The 19,235-nt window shown below is 36.2% G+C and overlaps 2 protein-coding genes across 2 annotated transcripts; one reads left to right on the top strand and one right to left on the bottom strand.

The window, feature by feature from the left end:
- Nucleotides 1–49: 49 nt before the first annotated feature.
- On the top strand, nucleotides 50–12,949 carry LOC131799309 (enoyl-CoA delta isomerase 3, peroxisomal). Its single transcript, XM_066163808.1, has 8 exons — nucleotides 50–179; nucleotides 740–905; nucleotides 1,402–1,946; nucleotides 8,028–8,194; nucleotides 8,742–8,862; nucleotides 9,130–9,219; nucleotides 9,648–9,791; nucleotides 10,589–12,949. The coding sequence occupies exons 1-8, from the start codon at nucleotides 159–161 to the stop codon at nucleotides 10,745–10,747; spliced, it is 1,413 nt and encodes a 470-aa protein (XP_066019905.1). The 5' UTR covers nucleotides 50–158; the 3' UTR covers nucleotides 10,748–12,949.
- Nucleotides 12,950–14,924: 1,975 nt separating this feature from the next.
- On the bottom strand, nucleotides 14,925–18,371 carry LOC131799288 (NACHT, LRR and PYD domains-containing protein 3-like). Its single transcript, XM_059117001.2, has one exon. It carries the CDS (start codon nucleotides 18,369–18,371, stop codon nucleotides 14,925–14,927), a length of 3,447 nt encoding a protein of 1,148 aa, XP_058972984.2.
- Nucleotides 18,372–19,235: the final 864 nt, after the last annotated feature.

The following is a 19,235-nucleotide window of genomic DNA, read 5'->3' as shown; positions in this document are numbered from 1 at the left end:
TCAGTGAAACTCAACGAGATTATAGGTTTAAGGAGGAATAATTTTTGGAAGTTTCACTTACACTTTTAAGCAACCAATCGCTTGGGTCGTTGTTTTGAACAAAGGTTTAAGCGCGTGCGTTCACTTTTGGCGCGCAAGTTCAACGGAGGCTGCGCAACATGGCCGATGGCACTTATGAGGTAAGTAGGGCAAGTTCTCATTTAAAATTTCGATATATCGTGTCTTCCATATCGACCCATCTTAGAATAACATTTGTTATACGGGCATTGATATCTAGAGATTTATCGGAAAAGATCCTTGGTGGATAGTAAATCGCCTGTTTCCTTGTATTTGAATTCTTCCAAGTTCATTCATTTGTTGTAAACGAATTTTCGTTTGAGAGGGAAAATCTTCCACGTGGATGAATTGGTGCTCAAAAAAACGTTTTCTTTTTCACTTTCGCTTCGTTTATTCAGGTGATTGTGCAAAATTATGTAAAGTAAGATTTCCAGTTGTAGTTTCCGAAATTGATAACATTGCACATCGTAAAATGTCTTTGTTTCCCATGGTCTGAATGAATTTCGCATGTGTAATTTTCTTTTGATTGCTTTTAGCTCAACTTTTACCATGCCATGTCACATAGAGGAAAAGCATCGGATTTATTCAATTATATCTAAAATCACGCTATAGAAGGAAACATTGTACATAAATCAAGGAAACGAGATGTTCATTTCTTGTACACGTTGCCTTATTTGTTTAGGTTGACAAGGTAATAGGAAGACGAAGAACACAATCTGGAAAGGAAGAATTTCTGGTTCACTGGAAAAATTACGACTCTCTTTATAGCACTTGGGAACCCATTGAGAATTTAAGTCCTTGCCTTCACACCGTAACAGAGTTTATGGCCAAAGCATTTCCAATGCCAGGTAAATATTAACACGATTTATCATGTACCCTGTTTGCTGTGTTGTTTTGCGGTCCCTCTACAAATCTTGTAGCAGTATTTGATAGTTAATTTTCTGTAAATATTGGTGACTTTCATGATGAGTGTGCTCTTGTTTAAAAAGTTTGCATTGAACCTCTTGAGAATGATACATGATCAACATTGTAGTATTTAGGTGCAAAAAAAAACAAGGTCTAGAAGAAACTTCTTTCACTTTCAACTCAAAGTTAAGTAAACAGATAACAGATATGATAGAAATTATCAACTAGAACTAAGTTAAGATAAATGAAAAACTTGTGCTGAGAAATATCTTGTCTTAGATCTTTAGGATGGGAACATTTCTTTTGTCCAGCATGATATTAATTTGTTTTGGATTATACCTTAATCACCTACTTACTCATCTCTGAGATCACAAGGTGTGAAAAAATGTAATAATTTTTGAAAAGCGTGTGTCATGCATAAACACAATTTTTTGCCAGGAATAAATGCTGCCTTTGTTACTCATTTGGAGTCTAAACATCCAGAGATGCGACAGCTAAGAAAGGTCACTGATATTGATAAGAGAAAGCTTAGAAGTCTTCAAAACAAGGAAATGGTTGATGAGATTTTGAAAGTCAAAAATATGAGCCAAGAACTTAAAAAATATCAAAGAGGACGTGGAAGAGGAAGAAAAAGATCACAGCTCAGTGATCCATGTGAAGTGTTCACCCAAGAAGCCAAAAAGCTTCGACCAGGGCCACACAATGGACAGATCATTGATCAAACTGTTTTCTCTGGACTTGCTTACAAAAGTCCTAGAGGAGCTTCTCCTAAGAAAGGAGAAAAGAAGTCCCCAGGAAAGAGAGGAAAGAACGGTTTGACTTGCTCTCTCATGGATGGTCTTGATGACGATGAAGTGTTAAGGTTGACCCGTACAACGCGGACACATGGTGTACTTGATGAGTGTGTGTCTGTCCTTAAAGAAGGGAGGATATGGAAAATAACTTTGTGCAGTGAAAGAAAGAAAAATTCCCTGACAACAGAGGTAGGTTATGTTACAACTTATTGATGGAACAAAGCTAGACACCTGAACAATTTGGTTTGACAAAATTTGTATTCAAGGTTTAGCAGCAAAATTTACATGTAATAAAAAAGTTAACTAGTTTTCCAGTGTTCTCCTTTTCAGGCAGTAATGGGTAACATTTACTGCCTGTAGTACCTCTTATTACTGTTTAAAATTGCTTTACTGGTTTGAAAATTTATTTACCTGTCATTCTTAAAATAAGGGAGAACACTGGTTTTCTCGTAACTTCCAAATATTTTAGAAAAAACTAAGAGCTTGATTATTTTCTCATTTTATAAAGAGCAGGAAAGAAGACAACAGGATTTTTCTGATATCAAAAATGTCCTCTATTTCTGCCCAAAAAGTAATTTTAGAGTAGATCACCTGATACCATATTTATTCGGCTATAAGCCGAGACCCCAAACTTTGTATGTGTGGACTTGGCATAATGAGAACCAAAAATAAATAAAAAACACCTAGCTATGAGCCGAGACCCATTCATTATTACAAGACTGAATTGTTAACTAAGGGAAAACCTAACTTTTTCTGAAAAAAAAAAATCACATTGATTGTCATAAATGAGGCTTAGACGATAACACACAGGTGTATACAAGAAATACAATGGTGATTTAATATGCAAAGGACAAAAAATCTTCTCTCTCAGAAAACACACACAAATTAATAAATATTACCCATAACTAACTATTCAATTGAAAGGTAACAAATCATAACTTGGATGAATTAGTGTGATCCAAAATATCAATTTAAAACTAACTGTGTTGTTGAGCAGCATCACTGGTACCTACACATCCATAGGGTCTATCAAACAATCTTCTGTTTGCAAATGTTTATTTCAAAATAGCTTTTAGTTGATTGATGTGACATCTAAAGCCAAAGAATTCAGTGAGGACCCTGAGTTTATAAGCGTCCCTCAGCTGGTACCAGAAATGGAAGTGTTGCCATTCCGTCAGCCTTCGCACCAAAACAATAATTGCATATTGTGTTTCTTTACTTTAGCTCAGTAAATACATCCCGATTTAGTAGAGTATCCATGCACTGGAAAAAATTTTTTTTTCAAAAACTTTCGGCTATAAGCTGAGACCCCCTCTAGAGCCCAAATTTTATTTCACTTCAGTTTTAATTTGTCTAAAAATTGCTTGGCTTATAGTTGAATAAATACAGTTAGTATACCAGCCAAAAGGCCCATTTTGATTATCTCAGTCAGTGTTTAGTTTTAATCAAATGTATTTCTCTTCGTAAGGAACTGCTGGTAGGTTACAATGTTTGCCTTGCATTTTGTTTTCTTTTTTTTAATTGTTCTCTTAAGCAGAGATTATGTAGCACGAAATGGGATTGTCTTGTTTATGAAATGTTGTACATAAGAACAATAAGGCCCAATTTAAACACCCAGAGCGATTCCATTAGGGCCAAACTCTTTGTTTAACTTTTAACGCTTTGTAATTTATTCACCGCTTCATTATATATATACTCGATTTTATTATTTTAGTTTACTTGATAATGACGTTCTGGAAACGTCGAAACGTCGTGTTATGCTTTATAATATTTTATCGCAGATTTTTATTGTCAAATGCTTTACCAAATCTTTACTTATAAGCAGAGATTGGGAAGACTAAACAAGCCTATAGACCATTTCTAAAAAGTATGGGCTATTAAAGGAAAAAAAAAAGTATTGGGCTATTGCAGTGATGGGGTGGGCTAGAAGAAAAGACTCGTGTGTATTTTTGTTGGTGAGGTCACTTTTGATGGTGTGTATCACATACACAGTTTCCTAAAGTTTACATTATAATGAAATAGTTTAATTCAGGTGTCCCTTAGGTCAAACAGACTCAACACCTGTCCATTTCAGGTGTAAAGCTATCATTGCACTTTGCAGTACTGTCTTTTGAACAGGTCAATATCCTTACTCTATTGAAACAATCCTGTTTCTTTAATTGTAAACTGATGACTGCGCAGACTCTATATAATCCGAGCTCCAATTGAAAAATGGTCCCTCACCCCCTCACCCCCTCCCCCCCCCCCAAAAAAAAAAATCAGTGGGAGGACATTTCATGTTATACTACTTGAAATCTAGTGAGCAGAACAATATGTTTGTAAGACTTTCATTTGTTAAATTGGCATGTAAGCTTACTTGCTGATTAAAAGATTGTATCAGCAGTTAAGAGAAAGAGTACTAAGAGACACTGTTGTTTGGTATTAGAAACAATTTACTAAAAAAGTTGTTCAGACCATGTAACAGGTCATTTTCAGTACTGAAACTGAAATATTCTTCTTTGAAGTGAACTTTCATACTGAAAATGACGTCTTGAATCACTCGACAGTTAGTCATACTTCCAAATGCAAAGTTGATGGTTAGACTAAAGTGCTACATATCATAAAACATCAAGTTTAGCCCAATGAAATCAGTTTGACTAGACTGCAATCAATTTGAGGTGTTTGCGTAACTGGGAGTTATGGAACAGTGAGAAAAAGAAAGAGAGAGGAGATACAGGCATTTGTTTGTTTCAAAATTCAACCAAATATCAATAATTTTCTCAGAATTTTTGTTTTAAATCTAGTGGTCACCAGTTGATGACTTTCATCAAAATTTTAGTAACAAAATACATTTTCACTCCCATGCCCCTGGTGCTTTGTTAGGCCCAGTGGGGAGTTTTTTGATACTTACATATGGGCATGTCATTCCCAATCCCTTTTTAAGCAGAGTCATATTCAAAGAAAAAGGGTTTCCTTTTAGTTTTTATCATGCTTTAAACCTCTTGGTCTATTACAACCAATTCTAAACCTTTGGCACATGGAGGACTTATATTATCTGAAACCACTATGGCAAGCTGATTGCAGCAATATTCAATAATTTTATATATATTCAATTCAGTACTTATATTTATGTAATATTTTTTCATTTGTTCAATTTAGTATTTTTATTTATGGACTATTTTTAACCCTTTAACTCCCATGAGTGACCATGACAGAATTTCTCCTTACAGTATCAATACAATATCAACCATATAAGTGATGAGAATAAAGAAAAATATCAATTTGGGAATATTTAGTTGATCCAGTACTAAATTCTCTCAACTAACATTATAAGAATTGTATGGTTGATAATAAGGAGAATTACAAATTTTATCTGGGAGTAAAAGGTTTAATTCCATTTAATTTAATATGTCTATACTTATTTAATTGCTCTATATCCATTTAATTTAATCCATATATATATATATATATGTGTGTGTGTATATATGTATATTCATGCAATTAAATCCATAAATATATTCATTTATTCTTGGGGACTGGGTAAAGCCATCAGATAAGAAACATAAGGGCCTGAGAAAAAAATTGTTGCTATTACAATATGGCAGACAAGGAAGGTTTTGATGTTGGAAGAGACCTGCTAGCATTTTTAGCCTCAGTTTCAGACAGAACAGAACATATTTTCCAAAATGATATGGGTGAAGGAGCTGCTGAAGTGCATGCTGAAGCCGTCAATCAGGGTGTTAGAATGCGTAGATTGCTAAGAGATTGTCATGATATTGGAACAAGTGACAAAGAGAAGTTGGATTCACTTGCAGCAGCTTTTGCAGATGTGTTATTGTCTTTAAATCATCACATCACAGTGAAGTCTGTCATCCCAGAAACTGTTGATGAAAATGGTTTTTCCCTAGTAAAGTAGGAAAAGGAAACTCCTGGAGGACCACATTTTGATATTCCTGCTGAGATGTTGGAAGAATTGCGTGAATTGGGGTTCAATTGGATTAAGAGTGGAGGATTATTGGGTGTTTCAAGGTGGACAATACACAGGAGAGTAGAACAGTATGGTTTGCAAAATATGGCATGATTTCATCATCTGCCTGACAAGGAACTAGGCGAGACTGTAAAATGCTTCATTTCCGATCATGGACAAAGTACTGGACAGGGCTATGTTGGAGGTTACATTAGAGCACTTGGCTTTATAATTCAAAGAAAAAGGGTAAGAGACAGCATGGCAAGAGTAGATCCACAGAATACTGCACTAGGATGGGGAGTTGTTGTTTCACGTAGGACATATCAGGTACCTTGGCCAAACTCCCTGTGGCACTTAGGTGGACTTCATGCTTCATGCTAATCATCAAATTTTAACATTCTCTAACTAACTTGATGGTATTCCCTTTTCGTATTCCAGTCATTTTAAGGTGGCTAGTAGCAATTTCCAACAGTTTCTATCTCTTATGATATGGTACACTAAACATTTCTCAGTTGCTGCTACAATACTGGCATTGAATGAAAGCCCAATCAGTGCTGAACAAAATGTGATCAACATTAACATTACTGGTTACCATTACAACACAATAAAACACAGTCACAAAGGCATGTCGGTGAAAATGTGCCTTTCAACAACATTGGACTCAGCTTTTAACAGGTAATAGGTAACCTTGCAACCTGCATGATAAAAATAACCCTGCACTAAATAGTTAAGGGTACTTCTATTATGATAATACAATAGAATTGTCCTTTGGTTTGATTTGTCAGTGTCCACAGCCACTGCTAAAGACTAGTGGCCAATTTTTATACCAGAACCAATCAACATAACAATAAGAAACATTTTTTGTTTAAAATCAGTTTGAGTTTTATTCCCTTTGTTTTAAATTATGGTAATAAATGAAACAAAGAAAAAATTTATGAAAGTACAAATATGTCCTCTATAGAAGACTATTTGTTAGAGTGATTTTATTTGACTCTGAAAGTTGCCCATAATTAATGATAAATAGTCAAAACTAAACAAAAGAAAACAGTAGAATTAGTGGTATAGTATCTAACTGCTTAGTAACTATTTCACAGTTAAAGTAAATCCACTCTGCTGTTTTGATATTTTGTACACTGCATCAAGATCATGCACAGAAACCAACTCAGGCCAAAACTGAACTGCTTGGCTGTATACAATGCTTGACTCACTGTTTTAAAATTCAGAGTGTTAACTCCTTGGTCTACACGATGCCAAAGTAATTATTCTCAAAGGCAGCAAGGTCAAACATTTCAAACAGTTCATTATCTGTTGGGAGGGGAAAAACTGCATTTCCTCTCGGCAAATTCAATGAGTTTGAACAGGTATGAGAAGTTGGCTTGAAATGCCAAGGTGGTTCCTCTGATTCCCTAATTCTCTGGTGAAAAAAGACAATTATTTGTGGTAGCTGTAACAATGGACATGTATGTAGTACATAAATAAGAGCAAACTCAAAAGGTTTTTCTTTAATGCCTTTAGTTTGCACAGCTCACTTTGGTTTACCTTATGTTCCTCTTCGGGGAATCTGAGACTGTAGTCTCTCATCAGGGCCAAGTCTTCGTAAAGTTCCTCTACGCCAACTCCAGTCCGTCATGCTTCTTGCTTTAGTAACGGTTTCTGCAACACTGTGGAGCATTTATTACCTTTCTGTCAAACCATCTGACAAGGCTGATGTAGATGAAAAATCCACTGTCAGTAACATATCCAAGGCTTGCCTTAAAAGGCCTGCTGCTTCTTTTTGTACTGCAAGTACTCCTTGTATTGGCGGACAAACTCTGCATGTGAAACACTTTGTTCTAAGGCCCTTATCTTTCTGATCCAATGGCTTGACCCAGTCCCCAAGATTGAACAATATTTTGAGGGATTGAATTGAATGAATATCTGGATTAAATTAAATGGATATAGAGCAATTAGATAAGTATAGACTTATTAAATTAAATGGATTTTAAAAATATTCCATAAATATAAATATCAAATTGAACAAATAAAAAATATTTCATAAATACAAATACTGAATTGAATATATATAAATTTTTTAATATTGCTACAATCGGCTTGCCATAAACCACACTAAGGTAAAGCTATGTAACTAACAGCCAGCCTTTATCTTTATCTTTAATAAATTTTATGCAAAGTGCTTTCACACAATCAGTGATTTGGTGTAAGTCCTGAATAAACATAAGGTTTGATACATTTCTATCAACATCTTCATCCTTGTCCAATGCATGCTGGAAAATATCCTGGTGTACCAATAACATTGGTTGCATCTTTTATTTTCCAATCCTTAGATGTGTGATCAGCTTGCTGGCTTTCTTCATGAAGCATCCAAAGATGATGTTGTTAGTGTTGTCATACTGACAGGAGCAGGGAACAGTTTTTGTAGCGGTCTGGATTACCAGCACCTAATAACAACACATAATCGACAGGAAGCAAAAAGAATGGTTGAGAAATTCAAGTAAGGAATGATAAAAGTATAAGGGGATACCTCGGGGGGTAAGGACTGAGAGTAAAGGGTGAGGATTGGGTTGAAAGGATGAGGGGGCCTGGATGCAACAAAAAAAGTGCAAGAAACACAACTTTGTTCAAAAATGCATACAAAGTTTCTATTCTATGCAAGAGCGGATAAAAGTCATTGAGTGCTTACGAACACTAACTTACACCCCAGTGTGTGTCTTTGAAAATATGTATGAATCAGCTACATCCTCTCTGTGTGGACAGGAGGAAGTGATTGCTCTAGGCGTTGACTTTTGACTGGAAGAAACATTTGGCCTCTAAATTCACAGAACTTTGAGAAAGGGAAAGTAGAGGAGTTATGTATCTTATGTGCATTACATTAAATCTTTTGCTTTGAAGTATTTGTGGTGTACCTGTGTGATATATAACTCTACACAGCCATGCCAGCCTTACTTCTTATTCTTAATAGAAGCAGTTTGGTCACTGTCAGGGGTGTAGTCCATTATGAAGTAATCCAATTTTTTTAAAATTTATTTCTTTTTTAATAGACTGTTGGTGGAACTGTTGATCAGTTTCCCAAAGGTTCTTGTAGCTGCTGTGAATGGCATTGCATTAGGATTTGGTACAGCACTCCTCAGTTTGTGTGACATAGTGTATGCCAGCAACAAGGTTTGTCACATATAACCCACATTGCTTAAGAGTCTTGAAGCCTTGTATTTTTCATTTTTTATATTATTTTAGTTTAGAGCTGAAAAAAACTGTCGCAGTTTAAATTTTTCTTGGGGTTAGGGGCCCTTGCCACTATCTCGTTGCTGCAGTAGAGGGTTACCACACAAAAGAAATTTTCATGCTTATAGTAGACTGTTTTCAATAGAATACTGAAAACAATGATTATTTAAAGCCAACCTTTCTGACAGTATTTTTTCTTTTTTTCAGGCCACTTTTCAGACATGTTTTACCAAATGGGGTCATCCACCAATTGGTTGCTTGTCTTCACTTTTACCCTCCCTACTGGGAAAAACTGGAGTAGGTGCTTTAGCAAAACCAATTAAAAAAATTTGCAACTTTGATCTGTATGATTTTTTAAATGTAGGAAGATTACTCTGGTGGAGTTCAGATCTTTAAATTCTCTAAACTTTTCATATTGCCCTTCAGTTGGATTTGAAATTACAAAAAATTCCACTGAGTCTTTTAGCTACTTCAAGCCAAGCTTTGGCTGATATAAGGCATAATTCTTCCCTGAAGATGCTAGTTATTGTCAAAAGCTTAGACACTCATATCTTATTTTTACAGTGGCTTAAAGCCTTACTGGAAACTAATATTAATATCATTTTGATTCTCTGTTTCCAAGTTCAAGTTATATAGAACAGCAAACTCTCGCAATGAAGGCATTATCTCGTTATTTATTTACTAATTGTACTACAACTTTTTCTAATCAGCTCTGTTTCTTGCAGGGACTGTCAATGCTGTTATTGAATCAAAAGTTGACTGCCACCCAAGCATGGGAAAAGGGACTTGTGATGGAAGTTTTCAAACCAGATAATTTCTTGGAACAGGTTGACAACAGAGTTAAAGTAATGGCTGCTATGTCAAATAAGGTAAATACTTAAGTTATATGCCACATAAAGTGGAACCAATGTGCCAATGACCCAGCTTTTATTTTCAATTATTTTCAAGAATTTTACATTGTATCAAGACCATATCCCCCACACCCTTCACCAGGGTTTAAAATTAGTTTCATTTTATGAGTTCCAAGTGATGAGTGAATATTATTTTCCCAGTCTCTGAAATTAAAATATGGGAGGTTTTAATTGAAGAAGTTTTTTACTTAAAATGTATTCCTATATGTGAACAATAACCTGTAGGGTCCGCACTCAAGATTGCAACAGACATGGGCACCAGTGGGACTTACATTTTCCAGCTGGCAACTAAAATTTCTTGTCTAGTCTCTATACCTTGAGTGGAAACCTATCATGCCCTTACCTTTTTGAGTCCCAAGGAAGAGCCAAACCTCAGAACTTTGAATTTTTGTAGTTAGGGGCTGTACAAACCCTTACTTCAAGGAACTCATTGGAGAACAACAAAATCATAGGTCACATACTATGAGCCAATGTGATGGTTACAATAAACACCTGCCTTCTCTCCCCCCAACAAATGCAGTGCCAACTTTTGAACAGTTCTCACACAAGCTGTCATGGCCAATCTTTCAGCTTAACCAGGAATGTACCATGCACATGACCTTTTGCGTGACAGCTGTTCAATGGTTTGCATGGCATTTTTCTGTCATAATAGCCCAAACTCTTTTCAACTGAGATGTGCTGCTTTTGTTGGGCCAAGAAAGAAAATTTAAGGTATAAAAGGTTACCAAATCTAACTTAATTATTACTCTTAACAGATTCTGCAGGACACAAAATCTCTCATCAAGCATTCCTACCAAGAGACACTTAGTGATGCCAACAATGAAGAATGTAAATTATTTCTAAAATATCTTGGAGATGATAAAGTGTTAGACACTTTGAAAACAAACTGGCTTCCAGATGTTGTTATTACTTGATTTTATTATTTTTCTCATTAATATTATTATTGTTTTGAGGTTGTAACTTTCAAACAGATAATGTTGCATTTGCTGTAAACTTAAATGCACTACAGTGTTTCACTCTCTATGAAGGTAATTGCTACCCTCTTTTTTAACTACTTTTTGTCAAACTTTTTAATATTAGTTTTTATTTCAGTTTTTTTTCTACCCTTTTCAACCTTTAATCATAACCATTACAAATTCCTCAATTGTTATCAGTGCATTTGCAGCTTCATTTTTCACTAATCATTCTGTATGGTTGTAATTGGACAGTGTAATCAGACTATTGGCCGTAATTGGATTGTTGAAGCAGCCAATCATACTAGGTCTACTCAGCTAAATCCATCAATCACAGAATTGATTACAATAGCCATAGCAACAACCACTAATCCAAAGAAAAACTAGGCAATTTCCAAAATGGAGGAATTATTAACTTAAGATATTGTCTCCAGTGGAGGTATTTGTTCTAGGTGTTTTTACTTTTTTGGAAATTGAAATGGTTATGAGTAATTGGTAACAGGATGTCTTGTCATCCCATTCTGTCTATAATCATACTTATGAACTCCCGCTTCGCAGTTGCCTGATTTTGTCAATCACTTGTATGATTACAGACTGAATTGGACTCCACTTGGTCCCATTGCCATTATTAATACATCTTCTGAGTGATATTCTTTTTTCAGTGACCTCTGGTTTGCAGTCAGTTAATGATACGATAATTGCAGACCCAGTGTTCACTGACACATTACTAACATCTACTACAAGTAAGGGTACTTATCCCTAACATTGTACTTGCTTGCAAAATAAACAGTCTTGGATTGTTTGTAATAAAGACCTTAAGCAAACCACCATGGCAACAGCAACAAAAGCATGGCTAAACAAAAGATTCAGTGAAGACATAAATTGCTCAGTATGTACGTTTTAAAATTTTATTCATCTCTTATCCATCCTCTGAAACACATTAATGCAAATCCCTAAAATTTGCGTGGGTTAGAATGGAAACTCTGATGGCAAATTATTTACCTCTCTGCGTAGAACTAAACCCTGTCCACTTTTCTTATGGCAAAGATGATGTCTTGCATTGTTAAAGAGGGTAATCACATCCACCATCCATTTAGTTGACATTTTCATTGGCATTGCCATCCTGATTGCTTAAGATCCCTAAAGATTTCTGTCAGTTAACTTTCTTGTGTTAGAAGTTACTTCCAAGCACAATCATTGTCTCTTCCAGGTAAAGTCCTCTTTTTCAAACTCCTGCTGGACATAATAACTGTTCAATCTCCACTTTGCTGGCTTTTTATCTAGTCAACATTGGTTGAAGACTGAAGAACATACCCTTTTACATTTAACTTTTTTAAAAAACCCTTTTTATTTTGTTTATATTTATGGGAATTTATGAAGCAAGTTTTACATCAGTTTTGAAAGAATAAACATATGTTAGACTGGTAATCCACAATTTATACTCTCTTAGTAGAGAAGGAAATTTTTGAGGCACCTCTGGCATGGAATGTTTATGCTGTGGATTCCTTTCCACAAAGTAATGTGTATCATTTATAAGGAAAAAGTCCACTCTGATTTATATTTCTGATTAATTTTTTTCTTGAGTCTTATCCAGTGGTCAAGTTTTGTTATTGTTACAGTCCTCTTCATGTAAAGCCAGATTAAATCCCAATGGCTGGGTGGGATGTTTATGTTTTAAACTAATATAAGATACAGACTTCTTTTGTTGTGTCTGTGAAGGGTTGCTTCTTTTATTGCATTTGGTACCGTTTTCAGACTGGTTTCACAAATCTGGGACTTTTTGTGAATATTTTAACAAGTTTGAAGTATATTTTATTGGAAAATACTGTTTGATAATTTGTGAATTGAGAAACACATTTTACTTTTTGAGTCTACAGCATTCCAACTGATAGTATGGTTACAGCATCAAAAGCAGACGATGAACATAATAAGTTAAGGTTTTTGAAATAAGCTTTTTTCCTTTTTTCCCCAAGATGACAATATAAATTCTCTGTACTGTTCGTTATACATTTCTTAGAATTTTAGCTTTCAGAACTTGGTGTTAGATCAAGCAAATATACCCAGAGATGATAAATATTCTTTTTCTCGTCACCTTTTTTCTAAACAGTGCATTGTATTGTAAGCAAAAACAATTTATTTTACACCTTTGGGAGTGAAAGGTTTTTTTTTCTGCGGGGGGTGGGGGGTGGGGGGGTTAACCTAATTATATAATTTCCAGTTTTTATGTAGACACAGTCATTCTGTTGCTGTAACATGCATTTAGATGAGATTAAAAGATTAGTTTGATTAAAATGTTTGGATGCATAGGAATTGTAATCACTTAGTTTTCAGACCAGGATCGTGCAGATTTTTTTTTCTTCCTTAATTAAGTGTTGAAAAAAAATGATATAAAGACCTGAAAATATTACAGGAAATTAAAATAAATAAAAAAGGGGGGGGGGGGGAGAAGAAGTCTCTACTATTATTCCTAAGCTGCAACAAGTGGTTAATTCCAGGTGGAAATATTTGTGATCTCTCTCTTATTGTTCTTTTTACTTTAATAATTTCTCTCTGTTTCCTTATTTGTTTTCTGTTGTTGAAGTAGTAGTTTATTTTGGCCCTCAAGGTCTTCTGATTTCATAAACGTGTGATCAAAAATATTTTAAATGCTCTACAGGATTAAGTTTAGCCAAAATTTTAAATACATGGTTAAGAACTTTTTTGCGTTTATGTCATGTCTGTTACAGTTTATGCTTCCTAAGATATTTCATCATTGGTTTTAGTGTGGAGTGGAATTTTGTTTTTACTGTTGAAGGAGAAAATCATTAATATGAGATATGAGGGTTTAAAGATTAGTTTGATTAAAATAATTGGATGCACAGAAATTGTAATCAACATGGTTTTTCAGACCAGGATTGAACAGAGTTTTGAATTCTTCCTTAAGTGTGGAGAAAATGATATAGAGACCTGAAAATATTAAAAGACAAAAAGGAAATTAAAAGAAAAAAAGGGGGGAAGAAGTCTGCTATTATTTCTAAGCTGCAACAAGTGCTTAATTCCAAGTGAAAATCTTTGTAATCTTTCTCTTCTTCCGGTTCTTTTTACCAAATTAATTTCTCTCTGTTCCTTTATCTGTTTTCTTTTATTTAATTAGTAGTTTATTTTGGCCCTCAAGGTATTCTGATTTCATAAACGAGAGCTCAAAAACATTTTAAATGCCCTGCTGAATTAAGTTTGGCCAAAAGGTGGCTAAGAACTTTTCACATTCATTTTATGTCCGTTACAGTTATTTCATCGTTGGTTTAAGTGTGGAGTGGAATTTTGTTTTTATAATTGGAAGGAGAAAATTGTCAATATGAGATATGAGGATGTTTTTAAGAGGGGTACTGCATACCCCCCCTTACAATTTGTATTGAATATGCCCTCATCCCCTGCTCATGATTGGAGCTTCTCTACAGGGCCTGGGGCATTTTTCTCAGGTAAATTTATGGCCCTTTGAGTCTAACCATTGGGGCTCAACGTATCACAACAACAAATTTATATCCGTTTACAAAATTTATTCTATATTGATTAATGTGGTAGTTCTGGATCTATAAACAAGCACTGGTAAGTTGAATTATCAACTGTCGTTGGAGCCTGATCTCATCTTCAAATTTTGCTGTGCAATTTATTGACATTTTCAGTCTAAAATTCAAGTAACAGTCCCCAAATATGTACAAATAATTTACTAATATCTACAAAAACTGCAGAAACACCAAAACATTCGTTATAATTAGTATGATAAGAAATCTCGCACCACTAACCTACAATAAAAGCTTTTGACTTTGAAGCTCGACGAGTTGACTTACAATTACGTTTGCATTACGTGTGAAATTACTTGAACCGGATTGCTTCAATCGAAAAAATTAGGAAGCTTTGTGTTTTTACTTCAGTTTTATTGGTTCGTTTACAAAAGAAAGTTTGACATCCTTCGTTCTCAATAAACATCTTCATTGCTTCATTTTTCTTCATTTCGATCCGGTTCAAATAATCTCGCTTCTTTGAGCGCTTCACAGATTTAGTTTGCTTTCTTTCGCGTTCTGAATTATTGGGTGCAATTGTCACTTAGCTGGTTACCTGTGAGTTATTTTGGATAATAAGTGGTTCAAATAATTTATTTTCAGTTTTTAATTGGAATTGCACAGGGCAAGGGAAGTAGCCAACATTTAGACTGACTCTTGTTTAGTAAACGACGTGCGCGTCGCTCACCTGCTTTTGAGATGTTATTTCTTGCGAGGTTTAACGCGCGTAGCTGACAGTTGTCGTCGTTTATGGCTTCTGCCAAGTGCTGTGCTCCAATGTCTAAGATGTTATTGTCTGAGAGGTTTAACGTGCGTAGCTGATAGTTGTTGTTATTGATGGCTTCAGCCAAGTGCTGTGCTCCAATGTGTGAGATGTTATTTCTTGAGAGGTTTAACGTGCGTAGCTGAAAGTTGTTGCTGTTGATGGCTTTAGCCAAGTGCTGTGCTCCATCGTCTGAGATGTAATTTTCTGAGAGGTTTAAGGTGTGTAGCTTACGGTTATTGTTGTTGATGGCTTCAGCCAAGTGCTGTGTTCCAATGGCTGAGATGTTATTTCTTGAGAGGTCTAATGTGCGTAGCTGACAGTTGTTGTTGTTGATGGCTTCAGCTAAGTGCTGTGCTCCAGTGTCTGAGATGTTATTTGCTGTGAGGTCTAACGTGCTTAGCTGACAATTGTTATTGCCGTTGATGGCATCAGCCAAGTGCTGTGCTCCAATGTCTAAGATGTTATTTTCTGAGAGGTTTAACGTGCGTAGCTGACAGTTGTTGTTGCCAATGGCTTCAGCCAAGTGCTGTCCTCCAATGGCTGATATTTTATTTCCTGTAAGATCTAACGTGCGTAGCTGACAATTTTTGTTGTTGTTGATGGCTTCTGCTAAATACTTTACTCCTTCATCAGTCAACTGATTGTATCTGAGGTCTAACCAGCTCAGCTGAGATTTCCTGCATTTTAACAGTTTGCAAATTTCAAAAGAACCTAATGGACCAATGTTATTGCGAGTCAAATCTAAATATGAATTTTGTTGAACATTAATTACATTTACTAACGAAGAGCAATCAACAGGTGTGAGGCGACCATCAATAAAATTTGCACAATTAAAGTTTATTTGTTGAAGTTTTTTCTGTGCTTCTACCTTCATACTATTATTTTCGTTTATACATTTAATTAACGTCACCGCTAAATATTTTTCGTCTTCAGTCGGCCAGCAGGTCACTTTCCTTTTCTCGTGCCACCACTTTTTGTTGTCACGGTAGTATTTGCTTTCTTTTTCTTCAGTTTTTACTGGGAGAAGATCAGTGATAATTTCGCTTGGTAGGTGATTTTTATGCTCCATGAGTCCTGCCAGAAACTGAAAAACCAGCTGCCATTTGCCGTTCTTGATGTTCATAGAAACAAAGTTTCTTAATTCTGTTTCACTCATGTTGTTTGCCAAGTACCTGGCAGCGAAAAACTCTTGCATTGTCAAATGAATGAAACAGTATTGTGATTCAGGATTAAGCGGGTCAGTTTGACGGTCGGGTAAGCGGTGAAAAAGCGCGCTGTCTTCCATTCCGCGTACTTCGTTTCCTTCAAGGATAAGTTTTCCTTCGTTGATTCCTTTAAACGCCACTTTTCCTAGTTTCTCGAATTTCTTCTCCACAGCCAAGGGCAAATCATCTGATTCTAAATGTTCGCGAATAAAAAAATTATCGCGGTATTCTTTTGTATGTTTAAAATAAAACACTTTCACTGCGACCTTGTAAATCGTTGTTAATTTGGAAGGCAGGGTAACACCAGCGGTACTGTCGAACTGCAGTATTTGTAATAGACTTGTACACATAATGAAGGTGTTTACTGGGACATAACAAAGCGAAAGCAAATTCATGTTGCTGCTGATGTGTTTCCATAGTGTTTCACCTGCTTCCTTTTCATCTCCAGCGAATTTGTAGACATATTCTTCAACTTGTTCCGATGAGAATCCTAGAATCTCGTACCTTTTGGAGAACGAAAGGTGTCTCATGCCCGACAAAGCCGTAGATCTCGTTGTGGTTAACACTGAAGCCTCTTTAAGAAGTTTCCCGGTCACAAGCCACTGATAAAGGATTTGGAGCGGCTTTTTATCTTCAATACTTCTAGGATGAGTGACCGCCACGGGTATGTTTTCGTCATGTTTGAATTCGTCGAATCCGTCAAAAAGTATGAGAACACCTTTAGGGTTCTTTTGGAGGTGATTCCAGACCTCGTCATCCATGTGATGTGTAGGGAAATACTCGGACTTAATCAACAGTTCCTTGAGGCTGAGGTCGTCGGCCGGGTTGAATCTTCTGAATTTTACGAAGAAAGCAACATCAAAATAGATTTTGGTATCTGATGTCGCTTTGAAAACTTTATCCAATGCCCAGTCTCTGAGGAGTTTGATACAACACAATGTCTTGCCGATTCCGGGTCGACCGACGATTAAAACTTTCTTGTTTTCAACATTCAGAAGGTCTTCCGGGCTTTTCATTTGTGAGTTTTTGTCGCGTGACCTTGGATAAACTTTGAGTAGCTCCTCTCGGTTTTCAGTAAAGTCATACGTTGCTCTGTTCTTGATAACCACAAGGTTTGTGTAAATCTGATCGAGAGTCAAATTTTTAACTGTTGTGTCGTCGCCTGGACCACCTGTAAAAGGTGATTGCAGTTCTAAAAGTTCTTGAGTCTCCTGAATAATTATTTCCTTTTTGCGTTGAATGAACTCTTGAAACTTTTTTTCTTGGAGTTCTTCAGTGCGTCTTTCAGTGAGTGGAAAAGTTTCGTTCCTTCCATCTAGGTGTTGGTTGAGATGGGTTTTTAGAAACTTTGAGTCTTGCATGAAACCCCTTTCAATGCATGCCCGTGATAAAAGGTAGACGGTTTCGACCAGAATGCCAGCAACAAGAATTCCATTCACCGCAAGGACAGCGTACATCCAGAATGCTTTCTTATCCGCCCGTTGATTGTGACAGTCGTGTAAAGTAGAGTTTTGGGCGGTTTCAGATGAATTCCTTGGCTGAGTGGTTCCACCGTTTAAATCACAGTTAAACTCAGAGGAAAACTTTAAAGGATAAAGCAACCGAGTTTGTAGGATGATGAAAATAACTCCTAAAACAATTCTTATCGATAGTTGACAGCAATAAGTGATAAAAAGCTTGTTTCCAGTTGATGACGCAGTCTCTTGGTCTTGCAACTGTCTCTCTTGATCACCGATACGGATGCCTCGCGACAGATGATCGACTTTGGGTCTCACTATTTGGGAGTAAATAGCACATACAAGTGCAATAAGGACTAAATTGAGGATTACGAAGCCATAGACAGGAAAACCGAATTTGTTGTACTTCTTCATATATTTCTCATAACATTTTCCACGGACGGTGTCGACGTTTTCACTCTTCGCTCCGCTGCAGCGGAAATCAAACCTGGGCTCGCTGTTTTCCATGTCGACGAATATGGCGAAGAAGATCACACTGATCAGGATCCGAAAAACCACGCCCACATAGTGAACTCTGTGGAAAGTTTTTGGCTCCAAATATTCTAAAATCTTTTCCATTGACACTGTTGTTGTTGTTACTCACTTCGTTAGAATGCTGATGGTCTATTTATAGAGCATGATAGTACTTTCATTTGATTGGGTTTTTAGAAACTTTATTGTCAAAATGACAATGGATTCTTCATGCATGTCATTGTTCTACATAAGAAACAGTTGTCAGAAACTGAGATGGATAGAGATATCTACATATGTGGCAACATGCAGGAACTCGTTTCATTCCGCCCACCCCTCCCCCCCCCCCGTGTTAATTTTCACCCTTAATGTCGCTGTAGAGGCCCTGACCAGGAAATCGTCGTACTGATGTAGCTTATTTTGAAAGTTGAAGACTAAACTCTGAGTTGCTGCGTGTGGACATTTCACCTTTGGCTGATTCAAGTCACGATTGGTTGAGGTTTTGCATCTGATTAACATTGAGGGTGGTGTGAGTTTTTCTAACTAATCCCAAAGCGGCTTAGTGAAGCAAAATTAATGCAAATTAAATTATTTTCGACCACGTCGTGAAAATACTGCTCTGTTTCGATCAATGTTCTCATCTTATCACGATTATAGTAGGTGTCAGGGTCTAGAAATACTTTGGTACGTCCTTTGTTCTTTGGCATTAACCGCCACAAAATACAGGAGAACGAAATCACGCTCTCTTTGAGGTAGAATCATTGCTTTGCGCTCAAACGAACGTAAATCATTTTCCCCTTCAACACTAGAAAGACATGATCACAACAGCTTGATGGTTGGTTGCTCAAGCATTTCAAAACTGACGTTTACTTTCACAACTTAATACACGCATTGATAAGTAATAACATACGATTATAGTGTGCTCGTTAGGAACGATACCATTAATTAGGGTTTCTATAAGCCTATCCGACT

The sequence above is a fragment of the Pocillopora verrucosa genome, chromosome 3 (assembly GCF_036669915.1).
Source record: "Pocillopora verrucosa isolate sample1 chromosome 3, ASM3666991v2, whole genome shotgun sequence".
In the NCBI taxonomy this organism is placed as follows: domain Eukaryota; kingdom Metazoa; phylum Cnidaria; class Anthozoa; order Scleractinia; family Pocilloporidae; genus Pocillopora; species Pocillopora verrucosa.
This window is presented reverse-complemented; position numbering and strand designations above follow the sequence as displayed.

What these genes read in the sequence shown, in the direction of transcription:
- LOC131799309 (XM_066163808.1), top strand. Translation starts at nt 159, where the DNA reads ATGGCCGATGGCACTTATGAG. An exon ending in TGGCCGATGGCACTTATGAG is followed by an intron (nt 180 to 739) that starts GTAAGTAGGGCA and finishes TTATTTGTTTAG; the next exon opens with GTTGACAAGGTAATAGGAAG. An exon ending in TAGTGTATGCCAGCAACAAG is followed by an intron (nt 8,863 to 9,129) that starts GTTTGTCACATA and finishes TCTTTTTTTCAG; the next exon opens with GCCACTTTTCAGACATGTTT.
- LOC131799288 (XM_059117001.2), bottom strand. Translation starts at nt 18,371, where the DNA reads ATGGAAAAGATTTTAGAATATTTGGAGCCAAAAACTTTCCACAGAGTT.